The 26,275-nt window shown below is 39.8% G+C and overlaps 2 protein-coding genes across 8 annotated transcripts; one reads left to right on the top strand and one right to left on the bottom strand.

Annotated features, from left to right (window-relative positions):
• Nucleotides 1-914: 914 nt before the first annotated feature.
• LOC123000005 (rho-related GTP-binding protein RhoB) lies at nucleotides 915-3,301 on the bottom strand. The gene has a single exon (XM_044377429.1). It carries the CDS (start codon nucleotides 3,113-3,115, stop codon nucleotides 2,525-2,527), a length of 591 nt encoding a protein of 196 aa, XP_044233364.1. The 5' UTR covers nucleotides 3,116-3,301; the 3' UTR covers nucleotides 915-2,524.
• An 859-nt stretch (nucleotides 3,302-4,160) lies between these two features.
• pum2 (pumilio RNA-binding family member 2) lies at nucleotides 4,161-25,075 on the top strand. 7 transcript variants are annotated; one of them, XM_044377424.1, is made up of 23 exons: nucleotides 4,161-4,334; nucleotides 6,047-6,410; nucleotides 11,042-11,110; nucleotides 11,730-11,835; nucleotides 12,060-12,247; nucleotides 12,356-12,528; nucleotides 13,699-13,993; nucleotides 14,091-14,184; nucleotides 14,357-14,464; nucleotides 14,597-14,742; nucleotides 15,321-15,441; nucleotides 15,699-15,839; nucleotides 16,168-16,473; nucleotides 16,607-16,834; nucleotides 17,026-17,293; nucleotides 17,475-17,604; nucleotides 17,721-17,855; nucleotides 18,003-18,140; nucleotides 18,772-18,897; nucleotides 19,190-19,261; nucleotides 20,255-20,376; nucleotides 21,341-21,533; nucleotides 22,537-25,075. In XM_044377424.1, the coding sequence occupies exons 2-23, from the start codon at nucleotides 6,060-6,062 to the stop codon at nucleotides 22,666-22,668; spliced, it is 3,642 nt and encodes a 1,213-aa protein (XP_044233359.1). In that variant the 5' UTR covers nucleotides 4,161-4,334; nucleotides 6,047-6,059; the 3' UTR covers nucleotides 22,669-25,075. The 7 variants fall into 7 exon arrangements, with proteins under 7 accessions (XP_044233359.1, XP_044233360.1, XP_044233363.1 ...); XM_044377425.1 differs by lacking the exon at nucleotides 4,161-4,334 and adding an exon at nucleotides 4,778-4,880; XM_044377428.1 differs by lacking the exon at nucleotides 4,161-4,334 and having other exon boundaries at nucleotides 12,156-12,247.
• The last annotated feature ends 1,200 nt before the right edge of the window (nucleotides 25,076-26,275 follow it).

Below are 26,275 nucleotides of genomic sequence, written 5' to 3'. Positions count from 1 at the left end.
TATGGGTCAATTTGTCCTTCCAGGAACAGAAAAAATAGATGATGTAAATCACAAAATTTAAAAACCAAGTTCATATGTTTATCAATATATATATACTTTTTCTTTCAAGTATAATGGAACAAATGCCAGCTGCAACACTGAAGTAAGTATTTGTTTTCAGTGTGAGAAAATTAGGCTAAAGAATGGAAAAGTAGAGATAGTGACACATTGATTTTTTTATTGACTTTCCCAGAACAGTATTGCTTGTTCCCTTACATACCGTATTGTTTTTCCTCACAAAAATTTCCATTGTTGTTTCTGATGTACCATTCAAACCTACAAATTATGTCATTACATGAATGTGGTCATAATTTGATAAACTCTTACAAACAGATAAGTTTGGCACGTTTTCAGCATTTTTCCTCTCTGTGATTCCATTGTTTATTTGTTTTTTTCTCCTGGAAAAAAATTAAAATAAAATGAAGAAAAAGATGAAAACTGAACTGTCTGATCGGTGAATAATAACCTAACAACATTGGAAATCAGAGGCACATGAGGGGGGCCAGTGTGGGAAAATTAACCAGTCCATCACAATGCATTCCTGTCCTGTAAGTCAGCAAAAAGCCCAGCAACAGAAGGCAGGGAGGAATGTGACTTTTACACCATCGTAACTCTGGGTGGATTCAGATAAACTCTGGTTTATCTTTACTAATGTTTCTTATTGAACCATGGAAAAATTACATGTTTCAAGCAAAATTTAGCTTTTTTTTCCTCTCAAGTAACCATCAAAAGAATAACTGGCATAGCAAATCCACCAGGATTTTACCCTGGATCCCCAGTGTAGCAACAGTCTCTTGTTCATTGCTGTCATTTGAACAAGCACTCCCACCATCGTCTAAGAGGACAGTTACACAACACTTATTTGTAGACACAGATCAAACATGAGCTGAATTTATTCCACAAGTATGGAAAATTTACTCAGAAACACTGATTTCTGTCACAAACTTTCAAGCCCCAAAAATATTTTATACCCAATAAATTTGAGGTACATTCACAGTCATAATGAAAGACAATGCATTTGAAAATTAGTATTCATGTATTTATCAACCAATCATAATTCAGTTTTACTGCTGTAAACAAACATTTTACAGCTTCAAAAAACATTAATACTTCACATTAGTTTTTGTCTATTGTCTCAGTCAAAGGGATACCCTTTTGCTAAAGTTTGTGTAATTATTATAAGTTTGTGGTTATAATAACATATCATGATACATTTCCATCAAAGTTGTCAATTGCCATCAGATGGCTTAATCCCATATGAGTGTGTGCTAGTGGCTCATAGAGCTGTGACATAGCCCACCTTTCTTTTCACAACTCTTTCTAAAACAACTTGTTTCATTGAGCAAAGCACTCACACGCCAGTGTTCAATCTTCTCTGGAAATATCACCCACATAACTGTAAATTACGCTGTACCTAAATAGAAAATGTCAAGCAGGTCTTCCAAGTCTTTGACACAGCTGAAATGTGTCAGCCTCTGAAATAGCTAGACCATGAGTGCAGTGTTCAGAAACATAGTGTACAGTATGTGCTTCAATAAAACCATTGTTTCATAAGCCATGTTCAAAAAGCAGCTACTTCATCATTGTCCTCCCAAAACTAGTCACTGTATAGCCACCAACAAGCATAAAATGTGGGATAGAAGCATGCTTAGCAAACTTTAAAAGGATATTTATGGTGACACATACTGTTTGTGCACTGAACTGCAACAGATTATCTATCTGAAAACTTGCAAAACAAATATTAAACTAGGAAGTTAATACTGTGGAGTCAAAAACATACTTTTTGGATGGGGTTCCAGCTGACAAACTTGAGACATAACCTGCCATTAACTGTAAACTTAAGCGATGTATTTATTTAAAAAAAACAAAACATGTAAAACATCAGAAGAAACTATACAGAACCCCATGGGCATCCTTTCACTGACTCGTACTTTTATATAAAAAAAAAAAACTTTCTGTGAATTACTGCAGTGTCCAGATGCTGTGCAATTTCCCAAACTTAATACAGTTGTTTACAATACAAGGTGGACATAAATAACGAGTGCAAGTGTACTGCTTTGCTTATTACAAAGTATAACCTTGGCAGAAAGGCAAGTGGCCTATGCAAACACTTTGAAACACAATAAGTGAGCAATTGAAATGTTGTCTCGAAAGCAGGCCTTTGGAGAGGCCTTGGCCACATTAGAGGGGGTGAATAAGGCCTCCACTGAAATGTAGTGGTTTGTCCTTTTTACCCCTCCACCAATCAGACTGGGATCATGTGACCCAAGAACATGCTGTAACCAGTGCATTTCCACACACCCCGATATCAGATGGTTATCGTCTGCGTGTTCAAAAGAACTTCTTAGTCATTCGTTTTGGTTCAACCAAGGTCGAATACGAGGAGGGAGTATCAAAACCATGGTCACTGCCCTTACATGTTCAGACAAATCCCGGCGGTGGAAACGTCTTGGCTGTGCGTTACAGTTCTCTAGACAGCGTCGATTCACATCAAAACACAGCATTTGAGACAACTACCTGATGGCGTTTTTCGTTTTTGTAAGGCTGCCCGTGTTGCAGTCTCAAACACTTCCCAGATGCCCTCCTTGGTTTTGGCAGAGCACTCCAAATAGTCATATGCGCCAATGCGCATGGCCATCGCCCGGCCATCCTCTGCTTTCACTGGCTCCAGCTTCAGTCGGGACAGCTCGTTCTTTACGTTCTCGTCGTTGCGCAAATCTTTCTTGTTGGCCACTAATATAATGGGTACATTCGGACAAAAGTGTTTGACTTCAGGGACCCACTTTTCAGGGATGTTTTCCAACGAGTCCGGGCTGTCCACGGAGAAGCACATCAGAATGACATCGGTGTCCGGATAGGACAAGGGGCGCAGCCGGTCGTAGTCCTCTTGTCCAGCTGTGTCCCACAAAGCCAGCTGGACCTGCTTGTTGTCCACTTCTATGTCCGCAACATATGTCTCAAACACAGTCGGGACATAGACCTCGGGAAACTCGTCTTTGCTGAATAAAATGAGTAGACATGTTTTCCCACATGCGCCGTCCCCCACCACGACAAGTTTCTTACGTATGTCTGCCATGTCTGCCTTTTCCCTATAGCCTCTCGCTCACATGTAGCCTCCAAAAGACAAAAGTACCAGCTGTGTCCGCTTCTCTCAGCCTAAATACTCTGAATGAGACTAAACAGGCTTGTTCCCGACAGCCGCTCCTGACTCTCAACTACACAACCTTAACCAGAAACCACTGCGATCTCTTTATAAAGCGCAGGGTGGTTTCCTAAATATAGCAACCCAATCGGAAATAGGGAGGTGAGATCACAGTCTGTAAAGGAAGAGGTGATTGGATCTCATCGGTTTTCCTTATGTAGAGGAGGGTCATGGACCACGAGGACCCACCCGACCCAGGATCAGCCCAAAGCAACCAAATCTAACTGCATGATGATGTATTACGGGGATTTTTTTTATTTTGTAATTTAACATGATTCACGTTAGGAGCCATTAGAACATAACCCACACCCGAAGCATTGTTTCACGCCTTTGCCACCTATTGTTACTGAGCCAACCTTGTCCATAATATTGAATTAGCCAGCATCCAATAAAGAGTCATTCACAATCATCTTTATTGGTCAAGTATGTTAACGCATACAAGGAATTTGACTCCGGTTTAGTGACTCTCAATATGCTTGCACACAATAACAACACAACAATCTTTAGAAATGCACACAAGAGATGACTATATACAGGTGAGACTGTTTCTGTGAACTGTAAACAGGATACAAATAGTGCAAAAAAAGTGAAAAGTGTAGGCTAAAGGGCACTGAGATAAGTAAAAATAAGACGTTACTTTATATAGTACATGTAGGTGGTTATGTACAGTAATAGAGCCTGTTCAAATATTCAGTAATGAGTGCAATGTATTGCACATTTTGTATTTTAAACTAAATAAATATGTATAATTAGTTCAAACAACTTAGACATTTCATATCAGCAATAAGAAACGTTTTTTAAATTTTATTTTATATTTTAATTCACAGGATGGCAGGTTGCTGAAGGAAATAAAATACAGTGAAGCAGGTTTACCCTCACATGGTGCACAAAGGTACGTTAGGTAAGGCAGATTTACATTGCATGTCTACGTAGTTCACGCTATTTACAGGGAGGGGGCACCAGCGAAGACAAACTCTTAGCTTTGACCAACCAGCCTTGCTAAATCACCGCTCTCTCTGCAAGGAAACAAAACAATATAGATTCAGGTTGACGGCGTGCAACAAGCAGAGCCCCTCTCTCGACACGACAGCGCGTAAGTATCTCCTCTTTATTTGTTCACGTCGGAAGCAAAATATTTTGTAAAGCGACTATGTTAGTCGCGACTGCCGTGCTGTGAGTGTTTCCCCTTTTGTTTAGCGGTAAAGGCCCCTCTGTTTGTAACTTGAAGGGGGGCCATGTTGTTCAGCCGCTGAGTGTTTGGTTGATGTTTCAGCTCACACAACACACCAACTTGGCAATTAGCTTTTGCTAGCTCGTACATTAGCTTTGTTGGTGTGTTTTGTCTTGTTGTTGCATCCAAGTTGGTATTTTAAGCCAAGAAAAACAACCTGTTTTCTGCCCAACAAATGCGCCACAAATTACTATTAAAGCAATGGTCAAATAATTAATTTAACTTTGATGTCCAGCGTAGCCAACCAATAATAAACAGAGAAGGCCTGCTGCGTTTAGCGTTAGCTGCCTAGCTAAGGAGCTTGCTATCGCTAATGCTCTCTCCAGTCGGGTAACGTTAAACATGTCCGATTTCCGCCATATAAAATAAACGAAGTGGCGAAAAAGGAAACAACAGTAGACCAAATGAGTACGAACTGCTACAAATTAAACATTTTAAGATTAACGCTGACGTAAATTGTCAGTTAAAGCCGTTAAGTTAGCTGGCTAGCTTGCTCGTTAGCAACGGACTTGCTGGTTAGGTTAGCTAGCTAGTTAGCTTGCTAAAAGGCACGTCGCTTTGCCACAACGACCAGCAATGTTGGATGTATCGTTGTAGCTAGTAACATATGTACATAAGCCAACCATAGCTCTCATCGTGGTTAATCGATAATTGACTTTTGAGTGTATTTTTTTATCAGCAGTAACGTTACATTAATTGTAGTGTTACGTTAGCTTTATGGTCACCAGCTAACACTAGGCTAACGGTAACTGTAGCATTCGTGTTATTGCAAGCCATCAACATCCTTGTCAGCCGCTTGTTTTGTTCTTTTTTTGCTAATTCGGAAATAAGCAGTCCGCTAAATTAGACTTTCCACGTACCGTTAATGCCCAGTTGTTAAAGAAGCAATGTATTTTTTATGTTCAGGGCTACAGTAACTATCGTTACAATCTACAGTAATGGCATGGAGTTAAGTTAGCAATTCAGGAATTAGTCATGTCCCGGCGAAGAAATTTTAAGTTGTACCATTTTTTGTGTTTATTCTTCAGTCGGGAGGATCCTTTTCCTAAACAACACTTGAAAGTTAGTCTCAAGAGTCACAGTAGTCAGAAATTAGGGCCATATGCTGTAACTTATAGTTTTAATTACTTAAAAGCTCACCAGGATATAATAACTGTCATTTTATGATGGGGGTTACATTGACGTAGGCGGTTATTTAAAAAAAAAAAAACCCAACTTAAATCAGATAGCAGAGTACTTTTTATCATGAAGTCATCCTGGTAGACCACCACCTCAATTATATGTAATTAGGCAGAGAAGCATAAAAGGGCTATGTCCTCTAGTGAGATTGCTCTTCATATCATCATCAATACCAATATATTTGTCAAAAAACTGAAGATACCCTGTGCACAGCAGTGCTTCTCTCCTGGGTGCCAGCTTAATGTAATCTGTAAATAAAAATAGTGTCAATCCTAGCATCCTGATGTGCGCTGTAATACTTTTTTGATATACCAATATATTTGTATCTATAAATTTGATAGAGGTAAACTTGAACTATGATTATCATTTTATTGACTCATGTTATGTTTGTTTAGGCTTTCCCGTGGAATGAGCGTTCCATGCAGCATCCTAGGTATGAATGACGTGGCCTGGCAGGAGACGAGAGGTGGGATGCTGCATGCAAATGGCGCTCCTGAGACTGGAGGTGTCAGAGTTCACGGTGGAGGTCCCCTAGCGTCAGTTGGGGGGGCTGGACAGGCTCCTGGAGGCCCACATTTACAGGGCATGGACAGGGGTGCTAACCCTAACCCAGGTACCCCGCAGCCTCCGCTGAGTGGACGATCTCAGGATGACGCCACAGTTGGATACTTCTTTCAGAGGCAGCCCGGAGAGCAGCTTGGAGGTTGCCCACCCAGCAAGCATCGCTGGCCAACTGGAGATGCCAATCATATTGATCAGGTAAAGAGCCTTCATTCAGAGACCGGTCATTGAAATGATATTCAGTTTAGTGCAGGTTTGATGGACAGACAGCAATATTTTTGCATCATCTGAGGCCTGACATTTCACTGAATGTTGTATCAATATTAGACATATTGTATTTTGTTTATATATTATACTTCGTGAATCGGTGGGTGTGTGTGTGTGTGTGTGGGGGGGGGGGGGGGGGGGGGGGGTCACTTTCTCCAAAACTGCAGAACTGACTATTCATTGACAATGTCATAGAAAGAAAACAAAATAATACATGATCACCTGCTGATAATTTTTATTGGTTCATTTGTAGAGTGCAAACTCTTTTTCACAATTCAGAAAAGTGCCCATCAGACATAGGGTTTATCTCAGGTGCCAGCCATATATCCTATATTTTTTCCACTAGGCACCCCTTATTATGGATGTTCAAGCACATAAAATGTCACTGGCTTTTGTTGGTAGAGCTTAATGGCGTGTAGTGCAGCAAATACTAAATACAATGACAATTCATTCAGCATAAAAAAAAGGGTGTGTATGATTTCTTGTTCATTTTGTTTTTGGGTTTTTTTTGTGTGTGTGTGTGTGTGTTTTTGTTTTTTATACCCAATGACTAATTCAAGGTGAAAATGTATGTTGCCATGGTTGTGCTTTTAAAAAAAATCTAGTTTATGATGGGAAAGTACAGTGTGTACAAATCATTCAGTAGCATAACTACACTGGGGGAAACAAACTAGAAATGGACCTTATGACAACTACATGTGTAAAATTAGTTTTGGTTCCTGATGCATAGTGGTTGTTCCACTGTGATTCAATGTAAGTGACACCAGCAGGCAATTAAAATGTGTTTGTTGCTAAAACTACACAACAGACATGAGGCAACAATTTTAACTGCTAAAATAATATCAGTCTGTAGGTTAATTACCACATTTCTTCGAATCATGGCCAGGGCCTTTATTTACCTCAACTGCAGAGGGTACCAGGCATCTATTGGAAGCAGGCTTATATTAGAGAGAGGCCTTTATTTCTAATTTTCTCTGTTTGATAAGTATATTTGCTCATAATTTAGTATGAAGCCTCCTTGTCCTCTGATCTGCTTCTGTTGGTTCTGTTAAATCTTTGTTACTGTTACTGTTAATCCACTTACTCCGAGGTGTAGAACAATAATTCTCGATATCACGTCTCCTCTGTTCCCATCCCCTCTCTGTGACGGTTGGCTATGTACTCATAGAACTGGAGCTACATCCAGGTAACTACTACTTATGCTTAACTGGCATGCAGGTTATATAACAGGCACCCACTTGTTTTTTCCCTGGCCTGTTTTTGGGACTGACCTTTATTTGTTTGTGTCGACCACGCCCCCAGCCATTATCAGAGACCCGGCTTTTAATTGACTACTGCCTTGTATTTGAGGAAATATGGTAATCATCATTCATTTATCAAATTCCAGAGAATGTGAATTATATTGGCTACATCTCAGTTAGTGCTTTTTGTTGACACCGATAATTAATTTTTACTTATAAGTGAAGGGGTGTGTCTGTCCAAAAAGACTTCTGTGTAGGATGCCCTTGTTTCTTTCTCAAGCCTCTACCACTGAGCAAAATCTGAGAGTTGAGAGCTCCCTTTATGATGGTGAACCTATTTGAGTTGAGGCTCCATCCACCCCCCCATATTCACTTTTTCCAGCACACACTGGGTGAGACATGGGCCATACACTGGAAAGATCACCAGTCTGTCACAGGAAAAATGCATACAGACCAAGATGTGTTAAGACAGCAATAGCACTGCATTAATAAAACATTCACAGCCCCTTCATTCGCAGTGGGCAAAGGAATTAGACCAGTACTTTGGCCACTGCGGTGCACAGCAGGGGGGTGATTCTCACTAGAGGTCAACCGATAGTACATTTTTAAAGGCTGATATAATGATAGTTTGGTGCAGGAAAAAGCCAATAATCAATTAATTGGCCGATGTAACCCCCCCCCCCCCCCACACCTTGTCCACAGTAACCTCAATAAACCCTTTTGACTTCATTACTTTGACTTAGGTGTTCAGTTCAACAGTTATCCAGTTTCTAATAAATACCTAAAACCTGCTCATCCTCCCAAATTCAGGGTGAAGCCACTAACCAACTGCACAGATGGGTATGTTAGGATTTTATCTTGATCTCATCCATACTCTTGTCAGCCCGGTTCTTAATCAGTACTCTTACTGGTTCTTTTTCATTACTAAAGAGTTTTTTTTTTAATAATTATTTTTAAAACATATAAATTCAGAACAGGATTAGAATTGATTTATATTCACACACAACTAAATATTGTTTTTAGAGCAGCATCAGCAATGTTTACAACAGCAAAGTCACTATATAAAGTCTATAATATCTCAGTGGAAACAAATCTAAAATGAATAGTAATATTCATGACATCAAAATACTGAGTGAAGTTTAGAAAGAATGAAGAATACAGACATCAGTCAGTATCAGTAATTCCTCCTGTCCTCCTCCCTCTGCTGCTGATGCGATTCACTGCCTGCAGGTACCGCAGGTAGAGAAGAGGGGCTGCTGTTTCAGCCTGTAGCTAAGTTTTAGTAGCTAAGAATTTGCCAAATTTTAAGATATGTGGCCAACTAAGCTTAACAGTTCAACTTAATACAGACAGCTTTAGTTTTAGGTTGTTCGTAACAATTCGCTGTTCACTGTGGTTGTGTAAAACATGCCAGGAGACTGCGGACAAAGCAGTTGAAAATATGGCTTTTCTACACGCTCATGCTTGTTGAACAGGTGCTTTGATAAAGTACTTTTATTGGCTTTTTAATTGCAGAGGTTTTATTGCACTTACAGTAACGAGCATAGTTGCCGTCAACTCGAGAAATCTTTGAGTTATCTTCACTTCACTGTGTCCACCGGCCTCTTTGCTCTGCTTTTCACTCTGTGTAGGCTATCTGTCAAACACAGAGAGGAGAGAACAGAGAAGCAGCGCAACCATAAATGACACCAAAGTGCAGTAGAGAACTCTAAGCATAGTTTTTTTTTTTCCCTGTACATTCAGCTTAGGTGCTGTAAAAAAAGCACTTAGGCACTGTACTAGAATCTTATAATGGTAGGGAAAACCCTGATTACCTTGACTTTGTGTAAGGAGCCTCCATGCAAAATGGTGATGTACGTCCCCATGTGACCGGTGGAGGCTGCACAGCCATCAGCCATTATTGGAGCCAAGTTCCACTGATTCCGAGAGTTTGTATAACGTCTTATCAATGCTTTGACTGAATAATCGATTGACCTCTAATTCTCACTGTGATAACTAGCCAGAGTTGTAATATCCGATCTTAAAGCATTATAAATTGTTTTTCAGTGTTTTGGCATCTGAAGATCCTCAAAAGAGTAGCAGAGTGAGACGTCTGTCCTCCCCCCTGCTCTCTGCTGTAATCACACATAGCTGTTAGAGAGCAGCTGCTCTCATGTCTCCCTGGGTCTCTGTGCTTGTTTTCGACAGACTTTTATAACACATTTTAGTTTCGAAAACATCTTAAAATACTTCTACTAAAAAATCAGGGAGTCTTACAAGGACTGGGCAAACAGACTATCAATAGTAGACTTGCAATAATTTTAATGGACCTTCTAAAGGAGATAAAAGAAGGCAATATTGTTATTATTGCAGTGATCTTAATATGGGCTTTACGTAGTTAAATAGGTCACATAGTATAACAGGTCAGATAGTATTGAGCTTCCACCAGACTGGACTGGCCTTGTCTCATCTATACCAGTAAGGTGGCTGATGTATCAGGCACCTGTTGTTTGTAAGTTCTTAATTAAGAGTTTTTCTGTTTTGTTGTGTTTTTTGGTTTTTCAGGCTCTACACAAATGGTCAGTTGGGATTTATGCAAATTGTTCCTTTTTTAACTTCCTGGTGTAGGGCAAGCCTTCTAATCATTGAATTGGGGAGACACATGGCATCTCAGTCCATTTACTGAGCAAAGGTTCTTCAGTTTGTATCCCCATGCATGTGTGAGACCTTTGTTCAACTGGGCCCCCGTGTATACAGTGGATTGGCCGTGGGGTTATCACTCAGCCTGATGAAACGAAAGATGCTGTCTGAGGGCACAGTCTGTTTAAGGCAGATACTATCCGGGTTAATATTGCATTACTGCTCATTTCTGGTTTTATTTTCTTTCCCTTAAAATAAGATACAGTGTTGCAGGTCGCACTTCATGCCAACAATCTCTAGGCTCAACAGTCAAGTCAGAGTGAATTTTTTTTTTTATTAGGACAACCCTACCTTTCACATGCACACATTATCTTTCCATGAAGTGGTTGCATTGTGGTGCTTATTTAGAAACTTCATGTAAAATGCTTCTGTATTGAACAACAGTCTTTTATGGGCTGAGGCACCTTTTTGAAATGATGTTAAGGCCATGTTATTTTGTAGTTGGATTGTTTATTTCACAAAACCAAAATGTTTTCAACTGAACAAACAGTGGTTTGTTCTCTGAATTTGTACTGTCTGTATTTTGCAGCCTTGCATTGAGTACTTTTAGCTTTCTGGTCACAGGCTAAGTAATATTACTTGGATAGCGTTAAATCAAAATTGGTGTATAAAACTGTGTCCTTGTCTTCTCCTCTGTCTCAGGTCCGTGCTGTGGATGAAATGAACTATGATTTTCAAGCTCTTGCTTTGGAGTCAAGGGGGATGGGAGAGGTAAGCATATTTTGTCTTATCAACCATCCTTTTCCCCGTTCCTGTACGTTTATAAAATCAAAATGAAAAAAAAAAAGTGGATTGTGATGAATACACTCTGCACTGCAGTAGGTGCAGTCATGAGGGATAAAAACATTAAGTATGATTGATTATTTCCATTGTGTTTATAATTGATTGATCTGCTGATTAATTTCTGAATTAATTGTTTCGACTACAGAATGTCAGAAAATAGTGGAAAGCTGGCCTTTATAATTTTCCAGAGCCAAAGGTGACATCTTCAGATGTCAGATGTCTGATCAACAGTTCAAAGCTCAAATATTTTCAGTTTGCTGTCATGTTGGACAAAGAAAAGCAGTAAAACATCACATTTGAGAGGCTGAAACCGGCAAATTTCTGCTTAAAAAAATTGGTAAAACGATTAATCGATTATAAAAATAGTTGATAATTAATTTTCTGTTGATTGAATAATTGATTAATCGACTAATCATTTCAGCTCTAAAGCCATGGCTGTTGATTGTTGCATATTTCAAATGTCACACTCCCCTTAGACATGCAGTAATTTTACAGATCCTTAGAAAATTTGTACAATTTTTATTTATTTATTTATTTATTTTTTTAGCTTTTGCCAGCAAAAAAGCTCTGGGATTCTGATGAGTTGGCTAAGGATGGAAGGAAAGGGATGCTTCTCGGAGAGGAGTGGAGGGACAATGCGTGGGGATCGTCTCGTGAGTTACTCCTTTTAAATTATAAATTATTAATAATTATTATTTTCATGGGTGTATTTTTTCTTTTCTTAAAGAATTAATTAGATCTGATTGTAAGGACATTACCATTAATCCTCATCTATTGACCATGGTTTTCAGTGTTACCTTTTATGAATGGGTTTTTACCCAGCTATAGTTTACACACACACAACTACTTAGATATTTGATCACGGCTTTTCATTTAGATCATTCAGTGTCTCAGCCAATCATGGTGCAGCGGCGACCAGGCCAGAGTTTCCATGGGAATGGTGATGCCAATTCTGTGCTTTCACCTCGCTCAGAAGGTGGAGGCCTGGGGGTGAGCATGGTGGAGTACGTCCTGAGCTCCTCTCCTGGTGACAAGATGGATGGTCGCTACAGGAACGGTGGCTATGTAAGTCAAGCCTCTCAATCACAATCTTTATCATCAAATAGAGTTGTTTGTTCTACCCTTGTTCTCATGGGTGGCACATAGTCTTACTCAGGGTTATTATAAATACAGGGTGGAGGAGATACTGACCAAGATGGGAGAGAGAAGAGTGATGCCCAAGAGAATGTGTCCCCGTTTGAAGAGGATAAGAGCCCAGAGATGAAGGTGGGAGAGGAAGGTGATCCTGCTAAAGCCAATGGAAGAGGTCTACTGAATGGCATGGACAGAGACTGCAAAGATTTCAAGTAGGTGTTCCTTTTTAGAGTAACATGAAGTAAACAAATAAGTATTTGGTGCTTTATAGTAGGCTGTGTACTGTAATTTAGTTTCTTAATCTCTCTCCCACACCTTTTTTATCTTCCCCATAATCCTCCCATTTTTGAATGCTCAAGGCTATTTTAAGTCATCACTGTCCTGGTATTTAAGTTCTTCTGGTGTTTTGACACATTTGATCATTGCAATCCACAGCAAGAAGGAAACATAATGAAAATGTCCAATTGAGTGAATGAATATAATTGTAAAGGCTTACAGGCTTATTTACCATCACTGGGCTTCCTGTAGGCTTGTGCTGATTGGCAATTGGATTGTATATCGATGATTGAAGGGATAATCCAATGTTTTTTCCTGCGCCGATATTAAGGCGATTTTAACTAACGTACTATAACTAAAATGTGTTATAAAAGTAGTGTAGCTCTTTTAAGGGGCAGCTCACTGAGTAGGTTGTGTGCGTAGCGAGCATGGATGTATAAAGAGAACTGGATACAGGAAGAGCGCCAGGCTTTGAAGCAAATTTGACATAGCGGCCATACCATGTAATTACAACGTCTCGTGATGCACACTGGCCCAAAAAGACTTTTTTCCCATAGACTTACATTGTGAAAGAGACATCTGTAAATCAGCGGATACATTAATTTGAGTGTCACAACCCCCCAGAATTTGATTCATTTGATCCAATCATATTTCAAAAGCCTAGAAGAGCCGCACAATTGAATTGTTTCATCCCCATTCAAGTTAGCCAGAGGGCTAAACCGGAAGTAGCCGACTCTGCCGGCGAAAGTCACTACTGCGCTTGCTCTGTGGGCCTCACAGATGCAGAAGTTGTTGAACTTTTTTTGGCTTCATGCGCCACTGAGCAACTTTCATAGGAATGAACGGGGCCCCGCCTCCGACACTGTATCCAGTTCTCTTTATACATCCATGGTAGCGAGTGTGCAGTTGAGAGAGAGCGCATGGGTGTGTGACGGTGAGGCTGGCGACCGGAGCAAAGGGTATGAAGTTAGCAGTATAGCTGTGAACATAGCAGTGCAGTATGTGTACAGTCTAGGCTATTTGTCGGTGAATAAATGCTACAACTCCTCAAGACCCAAGCCAAGTTCCCATGTCTTGCTTGCCACCTAACTTCTTTGCTCCCCCAGTCCAACTCCTGGAAGCCGTCAAGCTTCTCCCACTGAGGCTGTGGAGAGGATGGGCCCCAGTCAGACAGGTTTGGAGATGATGAGCCAGCACCACGCCCATGTCCTCCAGCAACAGAATCCCACCCAAAACAAAGCCCCAACCGAAGACTTTCAGAACCAGGAGGCCCACAACATGGGAGGTATGGAGCAACAAGCTGGGGTGGAGTCCCTCCAGTTTGACTATGCTGGGAACCAGATTCAGGTGGACTCCTCGGGAACTCCAGTAGGATTGTTTGACTACAACTCTCAACAACAGGTCTGTTCAACCCCAAACCATTTCTACTATACTAAGAGTTCTTATGGTATGTTTGCATAACAGATTGTGATCTGTTATTTTGTTTGTTTGTTTCCAGTTGTTCCAGAGATCTAATCCCCTGACTGTTCAGCAGCTCACAGCAGCTCAGCAACAACAATATGCCCTGGCTGCAGCCCAGCAGCAACATCTCGGTAAGACAGGCTTTGTTTTACTCAGTGTAGTGTGCAATCTGTCCTGTCATGCAGTTAAACTACTTTATGTGTCAAGTTGCCTTGTGATCTGTTTTTACTGTTTTACTGGAGTCATTTGAATGAGATTTGATATGGAAATGTGAATTGCATTGCTGTTCCTCATATTACTCAGCTGGCCTCGCTCCTGCATTTGTGCCAAACCCTTACATCATTAATGCTGGCCCCCCTGGAGCCGATCCCTACACTGCCGCTGGGTTGGCAGCAGCAGCCACGCTTGCAGGTGATCACACAGCACATTTATATCACTTGTATGCAGCAGTGTTTGATACACGATACTGTTTTGCCAAGTTCAAATAAAGTTTTATCTTGATCAGTTGTAAGATGTTAATGTAATATCAAAATGTTTCTTCAGGCCCCACAGTGGTTCCACCACAGTACTATGGTGTTCCTTGGGGTGTGTACCCAGCCAATCTTTTCCAGCAACAGGCTGCATCTACTGCCAATCACTCAGCTAATCAGCAAGCATCCAATCAGGGACCAGGGCCAGGCCAACCACAGGTACAAAGTGTAATGCTTGATTTGGTTTACATATATTTAGCCTGGATGTTTCTCCCAGTTTTAAATGATGTTAATCCCATTTCCATTTGAACTGTTTAATGTATATATTATATTAGAATATTGTACTTGGGATTTATTCCTGATTAATTTATACAAAGAGCAGGTGTTTTCATGCAAAATGTTTGGAAGCTTTAAAAGTCCTGAAAACATTTTCTTATTCATCTTCTAACTATGAGCAATGGATTTGTACATGAACACAAATTTTATGTAACATTTGGAACAGTTTTGTTTATTTTCAAATGACATTTCTTTAAATGTTGCTTGCTCAGCAACATTTGAATCAAAATATGACAACAGTTGTTGGGTTGATTGCTTATGTTGCCAGGTCACCATTAATCAAATCTAATCAAACCACTCAAATCTAGATTGTTATTCATTTAGTCCTGAACATTTAATGTCATACTGAACTAAAGATTTGAAACTAAGTTTTTAGGGTTAGTGCACAACACGCTTGAAAGGTTTTAATCCAGTACTTTGGCAGCCTGTGAGTGTGACAGTATCCTTACCTTCTTCTTCAGGTGATGCGCACAGGAAACAACCAGCGCCCTCTTACCCCTGGGCAAGGCCAACAGAGTCAGCAGGAATCTCTAGCTGCTGCAGCTGCTGCAAACCCTGCATTGGCATACGCAGGAATGCCAGGTTGGTAGACTTCATACAGCCACTATGCCATACTTTTACTCAAATAGCCAAACATGGTCATCTTCGCTGTAATATGTTCTGTAAGCAGGATTTTTGGATTGTGATAACCATGTTCAAATGATCAACTATTCAATTTCTCATAATTATCAGCTATTGAAGATGATGTTTTCTCTTGTGTAGATCACAACTGAATTGAATGTCTTTTAAATTGCTTTATATTTAATAATCTGTAATTGCTGTGTTCCTCATTATCTTAGGTTATCAGGTGTTGGCCCCTGCAGCTTACTATGACCAGACTGGGGCCCTTGTGATGGGCCCTGGTGCCCGAACTGGTCTGGGTGGGCCAGTTCGTCTAGTCCAGACTCCTCTCCTCATCAACCCTGCTGCAGCACAGGCTGGTAAGTACTAGTCCACCTGTCATTGTAGATAATTTTCAATATGTGGAAACAAGGCATTTAGAATTGGTGATAGACCAAAACCATTGTCAGCTTCTTAATCATTTAGTCATCTCTGTGTTGTTGTTTTTTTTTTTTAAATCCTTCATTTTCAAATAGTAAAGTACCTGGTCATCCTCATTTCATACTAAAATTGCACTGCTTTTTATTTTGTTACCATCACAAAGCCACATGATACTCCTCCCTGTTCTTACTTAATTTATACCATTCTGGGCCATGTTGACCTCTGCTCTCCTTTCACTCCTCACACTCCCCTCTGTCCCTTCACCAGCAGCTGCGGTGTCAGCGTCTGGCTCTGGTAACAACATGTCTGGTCCTCCAGCCAATGGGTTGTACCGCTCCATGCCTCAACCTCAACCCCAGCCGCAGCAGCAGCAGGCTCCCCCACCCAGCAGCGGCCTGCCGTCCAGCTCATTCTACGGCTCTGGATCAGTCCCTAACACTTCTCAGAGCAGCTCCCTTTTCTCACACACCTCTGCTGCCCCACCACCACCAAGCTCCTCCCTGGGCTTCAGCAGCACTGGTGGCTCCCTCGGTGTGGGCCTGGGCTCTGCTCTTGGAGGCTTTGGCTCTTCAGGTCAGTGACTAAAGCACAAGTTACAGAGAAATAGTTTTTAGATTCTCTGATGAGCATCTTTATATTTCATTAGTTACTGTTTTGCCATTAGATTGTTGTCATTGTTTGTTTGTTTTTTTTTATCCTTTTTCAGTATCAAGCTCTACTAGTAGCAGTGTATCTCGCAGGGACTCCCTGTTGGCAAGTTCTGACCTATACAAACGTGGCGGCAGCAGTTTAACTCCCATCGGCCAGCCCTTTTACAATAGCCTGGGTTACTCCTCTTCACCCAGCCCCATTGGTCTCACACCAGGCCACTCCCCACTCACTCCTCCACCTTCTCTGCCCTCTTCTCATGGATCCTCTTCCAGCCTTCACCTAGGTAAGCCTGATATTAATGGGAACAATGTACACAATAATAATATTATTATTATTATTATTATTTAAATAAATAATTTTTAAGGTCAGTCACCATGTCGTTCCAGAAACAAAAAATAATTTTGTATTATGTTCAACTGATGCTACTATAACAGTGATAACTGTCTGGTCATGATTGTCACCCTGTAATCCTAGGTGGCCTGACGAATGGTAGCGGGCGTTACATTTCTGCAGCACCTGGAGCTGAAGCCAAGTACCGGAGCACCGGCGGGACGTCCAGTCTGTTCAATTCCAGCAGCCAGCTGTTCCCTCCGTCTCGACCCCGCTACAGTCGCTCAGATGTAATGCCATCCGGACGCAGCCGCCTACTGGAAGACTTTAGGAACAACCGTTTCCCAAACCTCCAGCTCCGTGACCTGCCAGGACACATGGTGGAGTTCTCTCAAGACCAGCATGGATCCAGGTGGCTGAGATATGCTTTCTGGCTTGAAATGCAGCTTCATTCTGACACTTCAAAAATATCTTTTTAAATTTTAGATCTCATCAATTGTGAACCTAACATGAGTAAATTGCACTGGTGTACTGAAATCTGACTGATTTCTTTCTATTCTATCTCAACGCATCTTCTAATCTTGTCTTTCTAGATTTATCCAGCAGAAGCTTGAGAGAGCCACTCCTGCTGAGAGGCAGATGGTATTTGGAGAGATTCTGCAGGCAGCATACCAGCTGATGACTGATGTATTTGGGAACTATGTCATCCAAAAGTTCTTTGAGGTTGGGATTGTTAAAGTGTATCATGGTGTCATGCTAGTAACCGCACTAGAGTAACTAGAATGATGACTGTGTTTTGTAGCATGTCTGCAATAGTTTTGTGTTTTTGTGTCATGCAGTTTGGAAGTGCAGACCAGAAGTTGGCTTTAGCAACACGTATCCGTGGGCATGTCCTCCCCCTGGCATTGCAGATGTATGGTTGCAGGGTCATTCAGAAAGCCCTGGAGTCCATTTCCTCTGACCAGCAGGTAATTGTAAGTGAGATTTCACTTTTTTTAAACAGTTTTTGCAAACCTTGTCTTAGTGGGGTTTTCTTATCCAACATATTGCAGTCATAAATTTTAACACACTGACATCTGTTAAAATTGGTTTTCCCCTGTTCCCTGAATTCTTCATTTCAGAGCGACATTGTCCGTGAGCTGGATGGCCATGTGTTGAAGTGTGTGAAGGACCAGAATGGCAATCATGTGGTGCAGAAGTGCATCGAGTGTGTCCAGCCTCAAGCCCTGCAGTTCATTATTGATGCCTTCCAAGGCCAGGTGGGTTGTTGTTGTTGTTATTATAAGTAATGGCTCAATCATTGCCCATATAATCTACTTATGAGTAGGGGAAATGGAAATGTAACTTCCATTCAGTCTTCCATTAGTTACAAGCGTGTCCTTTATTTGCTTTGACCCATGGCATTGTTTGATGTAAATACAAGAATGTAAGAAGAAACAATGAGATTAGAGGTCAGAAACATGATACAAATACAGAAAAAAAGAATCAAACATAGGAAAACAGTTAAACATCCATTTAATTAGTTTTATTCAGGTTATCAAAAGCACGTGAGCTACTGATAAAAGGAACAATGCCATCTGTGTGAAACCTCTTTTAAGTAGTTAATGGTAAAGCCGCAAAGAGCACAGTGTTGTGCGCTCGTGGCTGAACAGCAAGGCTGACTTCAAATTAATACAACCACTGAAAAGAAATTGTAAGGCAATACAACAATCGGTGAATGAGCCAACTTTTCCGTTTTTCATAGGTAAAATAATCAGCCTAAGGATAAAAACTGAATAGTGATGCATCATAAGGTTCCCTTTTTAATGCAGTTTAGTGCAGCTGTAATATTCTAGTTATGATGTAATATTTGTGCTGCTACATAATACTGTTCTCCTCTTGTTTTTGCAGGTGTTTGTGCTGTCCACACACCCTTATGGTTGCAGAGTTATCCAAAGGATTTTGGAGCACTGCACCCAGGAGCAGACTCTGCCCATCCTGGAAGAGTTGCATCAGCACTCTGAACAGCTGGGCCAGGTGAGCACATCTGTCTCCAGTCTTTTTCATTTTCTAAGCCCAGATTTATCGCAGATGCAACGTATATGTTTGCTAGATGTGACTGATCATTGTTGAGATGTGTGCTTGTCTTGTGTATTTGCATGTCTCCTCCATGTTTGAACATTTCATATTTTTAGCGTGTCATTGTTCCTGTGTAGTTGTGGTCTGCTAAATGTAAAAGAATGAATGTTATTGTACTGTTAGCTGTCATTACATCTGACATATGTGATTATTTAAACATCCACCCTGCCCCCTCACTTATTCCATCTAGAAATATCAAGGCGTATCATTGGAGATGACACCCAAAACATATTATACAGTGTCCCGCGATGCACTGTTCAAGGTCAGAGCAATTTGCCTCTCTCTCGCGGATGTCTCCGTGTTTCCTTCCTCTTTCCCTTTTTTTCTCTCTTTTTTTTTTTTTTTTTTTTCTGGTAAAGAATCTGATTTAACGTTTAGATAGTCCTCCAACTCCCACCTTTTACAGGCCTTCTCCTAACCCACTGAGCTGCTTTTTTTTCTTGCCTCCCTCCCCCCTTTCTTGCTTTATGCCACAGAGGATTCACAAGGCTTCCCTGCTGTCTGACGATTCCTCTCGTTTGCCTACAGCATCTCCTGATCAATCTGTTATTTCTTTATATCTGCTTGATGTTTTTTTTTTCCTTTTCTGCCTAGAATTATTTGATAGAAGCTCCCCAAGAGTTTGAAAACTCTTAATCAGTACTTCAGGACCACTAAACTGTACATATGTAGTCCTCAAAATACTTGTAAATTGAGCTTGAGTACTTGACTTAAAGTCAAGTCCAAGAGCAAATTGATACAGGTTCTTATTAAAACAGATTGACAGGAAATGCATTTGAAGGCAAATAGTGCAAAATTAAAGGTGGAGATCACATTACCTACCCAACAAATTACTACTTTAACAAGATCAGTTCAGTGGTTTTATTTGTTGCTTGGTCAGGTGAGTTTTTCGTCTCCATCTTGTCACACTAAAACTACACCCATAACTGTCTATCACCCATTTCTGAAGGGGCAAAGATGCTATTGGTTGTGTTGTTTGGTCAGCAACACTCCAAACCAGCAGCATCTGTTTTGTCTGACCTTCCGCAGTGATGACGTAAGGGTATTTGTAAGACTACAAATGGGGGTGTCACTCATTTCGTCTACCTGTCATTGTAGAGATGCATGATTATTTCACAACAATTAAGGCGAATGGTGAAAAGTAGTGCATGAGTATCAATCGGAGTTACGGGTGTCTCACTGATTCTTTGTGATGAATAGATATTGAAATGACTGTTTGTTTACTTTGTGCTTACACCTCCACTGCCTCCTGCAGGATCAGTATGGTAACTACGTCATTCAGCATGTTTTGGAGCACGGCAGACCTGAGGATAAGAGCAAGATAGTCACAGAGGTTCGCGGGAAGGTTCTTATTCTGAGCCAACACAAGTTTGCAAGGTAAGCCATGTTTTTATGTAACGGCAGAGATAAAGATTTCACTGAGGTCTATCTGGGGGTGACAAGATTGACAGATTTTACTCTGACCTTACAGTATTTCATAAACTAGTACAGAATTTTATTTGAATTGTCCCCAAAAATATCTTCCACTACCAGGGACCCACTCCTACGACTGAATGTTTCATCATCATTTCATTTGCTGATGGAATAAGTGCACAGCTAATCCAATAAAGAAAACCTTAATCAAATGGGTCAATTGTATCACAGGATATTCACATTCACTGTAAGATCCACTTGTCAGTGCCTCTTTTTTTTTCCAGTGAATTGAACAATCATAACAGTACTGCAAATACAAGCTATTAACGTCAACCCAGTTAGCAACCCTGCTTCAGGCCAAACAGTATCATTACATACTGACCATAAACACATTGCGGGAACCAGCTAGATAATCAGCTGCTGACTAGACATCAGTGTGGTATGACCATTTAATGACATGTTCCCGAGCCTTGTGGAGAGGGGAAAAAAATGTGGTCTTGATTCTCAAATTGATTCCTGAATTTTAGTTTTCTTTATCAGAGCTCCTTGACACACCAAAGTCTCTTGAATGACCATCTAAAATCTGTAACATCGTGTGTGTATTTTAATAAAAAGTGCATTATGAGCCATCCTAAAAGGAAGTAAGAACTTGCTACTTACATACCCTTAAGTTTAATGGGACATCTCATAACCACACAGACACTTGTAAAATTAGGCCAGCGTGGAATTGTTGTAGTTTTCTACCCAGTGTTGCTGTTTATCTGTTGCATACAAGCCACAGATACAATGTCAAGAGAAAAGGGTTTTAACATCCCAGTAAGCCTGACCAACCAAGAAAGCATCTTCCCTGACTGGACATCACTATGACTCCTTCAGCCAAGTTATGAATTTGTTTGTAATAGAATCTTCTCTCTCTGTTTTTCCTCAGTAATGTTGTTGAGAAATGTGTGATCCACTCTTCACGTGCTGAGAGAGCTCTGCTGATAGATGAAGTGTGCTGCCAGAAGGATGGCCCCCACAGCGCCCTGTACACCATGATGAAGGACCAGTACGCCAACTATGTTGTCCAAAGAATGATTGACATGGCAGAACCCGCTCAGCGTAAAATCATCATGCACAAGGTTGGTAAACTACTAAATGTGTGTACATGTTTAGATATTGTGGGAGTGGGACTGTATGCAGAGCAAGATGATGCACAGCTAGCAAGACATTTGAAACCTCTGCTTTAGTGAATTCATATTATTTGGACAAAATTAAAAGTGTGTGAGCTAATTTACACTTTTTTACCAATGCAGTTTGTGGAATCAAGTAGAGATGCTCCGATGCCATCTTTCCTTTCTCGATACCTGAACTGTCATTCCGGATGTGAAACTACTTTTAAGTTTATTAATAAATTATGTGGTATTGGATTGGTGCATAGACTCACATACTCACCGATACCTGATCCAGCATTTTAGGCAGTATCGGAGGCATTTCCAATACTGATATCACAACAACTCTAGAATAAAGAAGCCACAGTGATGCTAACCCTTTTAATATCATCAGAAAACTCCAGACTTGGATTTAGTTGTTGTGAAAAGACTTTCTTTTCATTAATTTCTAAGTGATGACAGGTTCCAGTTGGTACATACTCAGCATTGTGCCTTTTTTAAACTAACTTGAGTGAGTGAGCCTGTAGTGGAAACTATTATTTATTATTTTGTAACTTTCATGCAGTAATGCAAAATATTGAGTATAAAACGTGGGAATGACTACATTTTGCTTTTCTTGTTTCTCCTATATTATGTGTTGGACTTGGTGAAATTAGTTTAGTTTACTTTTTTGAAATGAAACTTCCTTAATTTTGAGCTGGGGCTTCAACTAATTTTATCAATTCATCTGCCTATTTTCTTGATTTTTTATTTATTGTTTTTGTCCAACCATCAGTCCAAAACCTTAAAGATATTTAATTTACCATCATGGAAGACTAAAAAATACATCAAATGTTCACATTTGAGAAGCAGGAATCTGTGAATTGTTGGCTTTTTTGCTGCTACAATGACTCTAACAAATCAATTATCAGAACTGTTGCTGACTAATTTTCTGTCAACTAGCTGATTCATTTTGCCCTCGCTGCCTTTTCAGATCCGGCCTCACATTGCCACTTTGCGTAAGTACACCTACGGGAAGCACATTCTTGCCAAGCTAGAAAAGTACTACATGAAGAGTGGATCTGAACTGGGCCCCATCGGTGGCCCCACGAACGGCCTCATGTAGTCGCGTTGACACCCTGGGTCCCCTGAAGAAGAAGTGGAGGAGTAGGAGCCCCAAACCCCCTGTTCTGTGAGATGCTCATTAGCCATAGGGGTTAGCCTTTAACACCCTCTCATCCCACTTTTTGGGAATTACCAAAAAAAAAAAAAAAAAAAAAAAGACAAGTCAACTTCACCTAAGAACGCTGTGACAACTGACCCCTGCCACTCTGCCACCCCTGGTGCAGGTCCCCAGCGTGGCCCCCAGGGGACGCACAGTCAGCAGGCTGTTTTTCCTGGGTAAAGCACAAGCCCATTGTTAATGATGTAATTGATGTATTTGACTGGTTTTCATATATCTTGTACATTTAGTTTTTTACCTTGTAAATTCTGTGTAGAAAAAAAAAAAAACTTATACACATTTGCTGAAATTTACAATTCTTACAATTAACACCAGCAAGTGACTTTATAAGGCTAAACTGAGTGATCCTTTTAACAAAAATTCCATTTGTTTTTGTAACCAGACTTACTATGTCAGCTGTTCTAATTAAGTCTAGGCAATTGAATATTATATTTGTATATTATCCCATGCACAGTAAAAATGTTTTCCCATGCCAAAGCAGCTGATGGATTAGTTTTCAAATAGCACTACATAGTATGGATGGATATAAACGCCTCCGTCCACAGGTGAGGACTATGTGTCAGGTGCCACAGTCACCCAGAGGTCTCGACGACCAGTTTGCGAGCTTGGCTTTGGGGATTGGTGCTTTAGTCTAGGGTAGTGTTTTCCAATGGTGGCTTTTTCTTGCCTTTTTCATTGCCTCCTTTCTCCAGGCTAAGCGGCTCAAGTGTTTACCCTGTTGACCAGCAGCTAGTAGTCTGAACAGTTTTCGGTACTAAATGCTACAGACTGACGAACGTGAGCTGCTGCATCCACTGAGCCCCATTCTGAGCTGTATTACTTTCCCTCATCCAGGTGATCACTCGAGGGGGGGTGGGGGGGTTTATGCAAGATAAAACGTTACCATTAACTTATAGAAGCAGAGCATGAGGTTTGGTTGTACAGTGGGCGTGTAACCTGGTATAATCTTAACATGAAATTACCATAGTTGGGGGGGCTTTTTGTGGGATAGCGGGTGGGAGTGGGGTATGCATTGGCATGCTGTGACAGGTTTTAATCCTTGGAATGATTTTTTTCTTTATCATGTTTTGTGTAACATCTTATCTGTCTTGTAGTTTGAGATGAACACTGCCCTAGAAAACGGTATCTTTATGTACTGAATAATCATCTCTTGCGTAGAAGTAGTTTAGCAATGTATAGCATCTTTATGTATGAGTAAATTGTTGCTTTTGGGTAGGGGGCTTGCAGCAATGATGGGACCCCCACCGCCTGAAGGTCAGAGTACTTTAAAAAAAAAAAAATGTTGTGATGTGGCGCTTATCCCAGCTTTGTACATCTGAGATGAAATGAACCAGAATTAGTGGGATAAGTGGAAGAAAGGGATGTCTAAAGAACCTTTTTTTTTTTTTTTTTTTAATGGTTCTGTTTTTGTTTTTTAAAGTTTCTTTTTTTTTGTTTGGTTGGGTATGCAAGTGCATTGGTGGAGGCTGGTGGGGCCATCAGAAGCTATACAAGTCACCTGTAATGCTTGTAGTGACGGCTTCTTTGCTTCATATGAATAATTGTAGAATACATGTAGTATATGTGCAGTTATTAAGTGTAAGATTATTAGTTCAATTGAAAAATGTCTAGTCGTGGTGTTTGACAGGCCTTGCTAAATTTGTAGTGATGCTTTTATTTCGTCTGTACAGTTGTACATTTGTAAACGTTTATGCTGTAAATGGGATGTCTTTTACACTTTTTGGGGAGAAAAGGCAAAAATGTGCATTTTGATGTGTGTATATTCATCACTCCTTTCCCCTTGAATATAATGTATACAGTTTTATTTGATCAAGTGTTATTTTAAAGAAGAAGAAAAAAAAAAAACTTTATGGCTTCACAATCTGGCATGGTTTTTATTTTTAATCTGTTATGGGAAAGGCCAGCCTCTATTTGTACTGGAGCTGTAACATCCACTGTTGATAGTCTTTCTGATGTGTGACAGTTTAAAAAGAGGAAAAAAAAACTGTACTAAAACTGAGGCTGCATTTAGTCCTCTCTGCTACCATGGAAACTTCACAGGATATGACAAGAATTATTTTTGTACAGAAGAGTGCTGTATTTTGGAACAGCTACTACCTTGTAAGCAAAAGCAATGTAAAATATTGTCAATTATATAAATATGAACATATGAGTTTTGTCACACTGTCAAAGTCATGTACATTTTCAGGTGGCCTTATGTACATTTCCAGATGTTAGATGAAGAAAACAAACTCATTTTTGGAAGCAGAATTGTGACTATGTATGATTAAACCGTTCTTCTAACATTTGACCTGCATTGTTGTGGTTTTTCTCATGTTCGGTTGGGTATAATTACAAGTCAAAATTTTATAATTTAAATTTTCAGAAGCTGGAATTGAACTAATGCTGTAGTCTTGTGTCTAAAATAAGGAAAAATGTTTAATCTGGGTCAAGTTTTATCCCCAGTGGAGTAGGCCTAGTAAAGTAAATAGTAGTATAAACATAATGTACAAGAGTATAAGAATTGTGCTGCTAACAATTCATTTAATACAGTCTTTTAACAGATGCAATTTTCTATTTACAGACAATTTCACAAAAATATTACCCACCAAACATTTGGTCTGTAGAACAAATGTTTGCCTAAGAAAACTACATTTTATTTGAATACATTATTAGATGAAAATGATTAAAATGTACACAAAGAAAAAAAGAAGAAATGAGTATTAGCCATATTGTGAATGAATGTAGACCAGTGGTGGAAAGTAGTAACTTGTGTAAATGGAGTATTTTCTTTTCATATACTTGAATATTTATACTTCTACTCTACTACATTTTAGAGAGACTCTACTTTGTACTACACTTCATTTATCTGATGCTACTTTGTACTTCTACTCTACTACATTTCAGAGGGAAATATTTTACTTTTTCTTTTTACGTTTATAGTTACTTTTCAGATTAAAAATTTACATAAAATATATTTTATTGTTTAAATTGTTTCTCTTTTTTTAATCTGTCATGCACTTTGTGTGATAAAGTATATTATAAAAACACGATACATGTTCTAATATTTAGTACTATTACTATTAATCTATTTTTATTATCTAATATTGGCCCCACATTGATGAACTACAATGTGATATATTATAATAATATAACACTAAAAGAAGCCAGTCTGCATAATAAGTACTTTTACTTTTCATACTTTAAGTACATTTTACTGATGATACTTCATATTTTACTTAAGTAACATTTTGAATTTAGGACTTTCACTTGTAATGGAGTACTTTTAGACTATGCTATTTCTAACATTACTTCTGAATACTTCTTATACCACTGAATACTGCTAACACATTAATGCATCAATAATAATACGAATCACTTTAAGAACCACTGCTCTAAAAGGGGCAATTTCTAAATGTCACATACTTCTGATACTATAATATTTTTCGTACTTTATATTACTTTGTAAGTAATACTATAAATACTTACTGGGGGGGGGGGGGGGGGGGGG

The sequence above is a fragment of the Thunnus albacares genome, chromosome 16, assembly GCF_914725855.1.
Source record: "Thunnus albacares chromosome 16, fThuAlb1.1, whole genome shotgun sequence".
In the NCBI taxonomy this organism is placed as follows: Eukaryota; Metazoa; Chordata; class Actinopteri; order Scombriformes; family Scombridae; genus Thunnus; species Thunnus albacares.
The sequence above is the reverse complement of the archived record's forward strand: the minus strand, read 5'-3'. Positions and strand labels throughout refer to the sequence as shown.

What these genes read in the sequence shown, in the direction of transcription:
- LOC123000005 (XM_044377429.1), bottom strand. Translation starts at nt 3,115, where the DNA reads ATGGCAGACATACGTAAGAAACTTGTCGTGGTGGGGGACGGCGCATGT.
- pum2 (XM_044377424.1), top strand. Translation starts at nt 6,060, where the DNA reads ATGAGCGTTCCATGCAGCATCCTAGGTATGAATGACGTGGCCTGGCAG. An exon ending in AGCAGCAGCCACGCTTGCAG is followed by an intron (nt 14,465 to 14,596) that starts GTGATCACACAG and finishes ATGTTTCTTCAG; the next exon opens with GCCCCACAGTGGTTCCACCA. An exon ending in CCTCTGACCAGCAGGTAATT is followed by an intron (nt 17,856 to 18,002) that starts GTAAGTGAGATT and finishes TCTTCATTTCAG; the next exon opens with AGCGACATTGTCCGTGAGCT.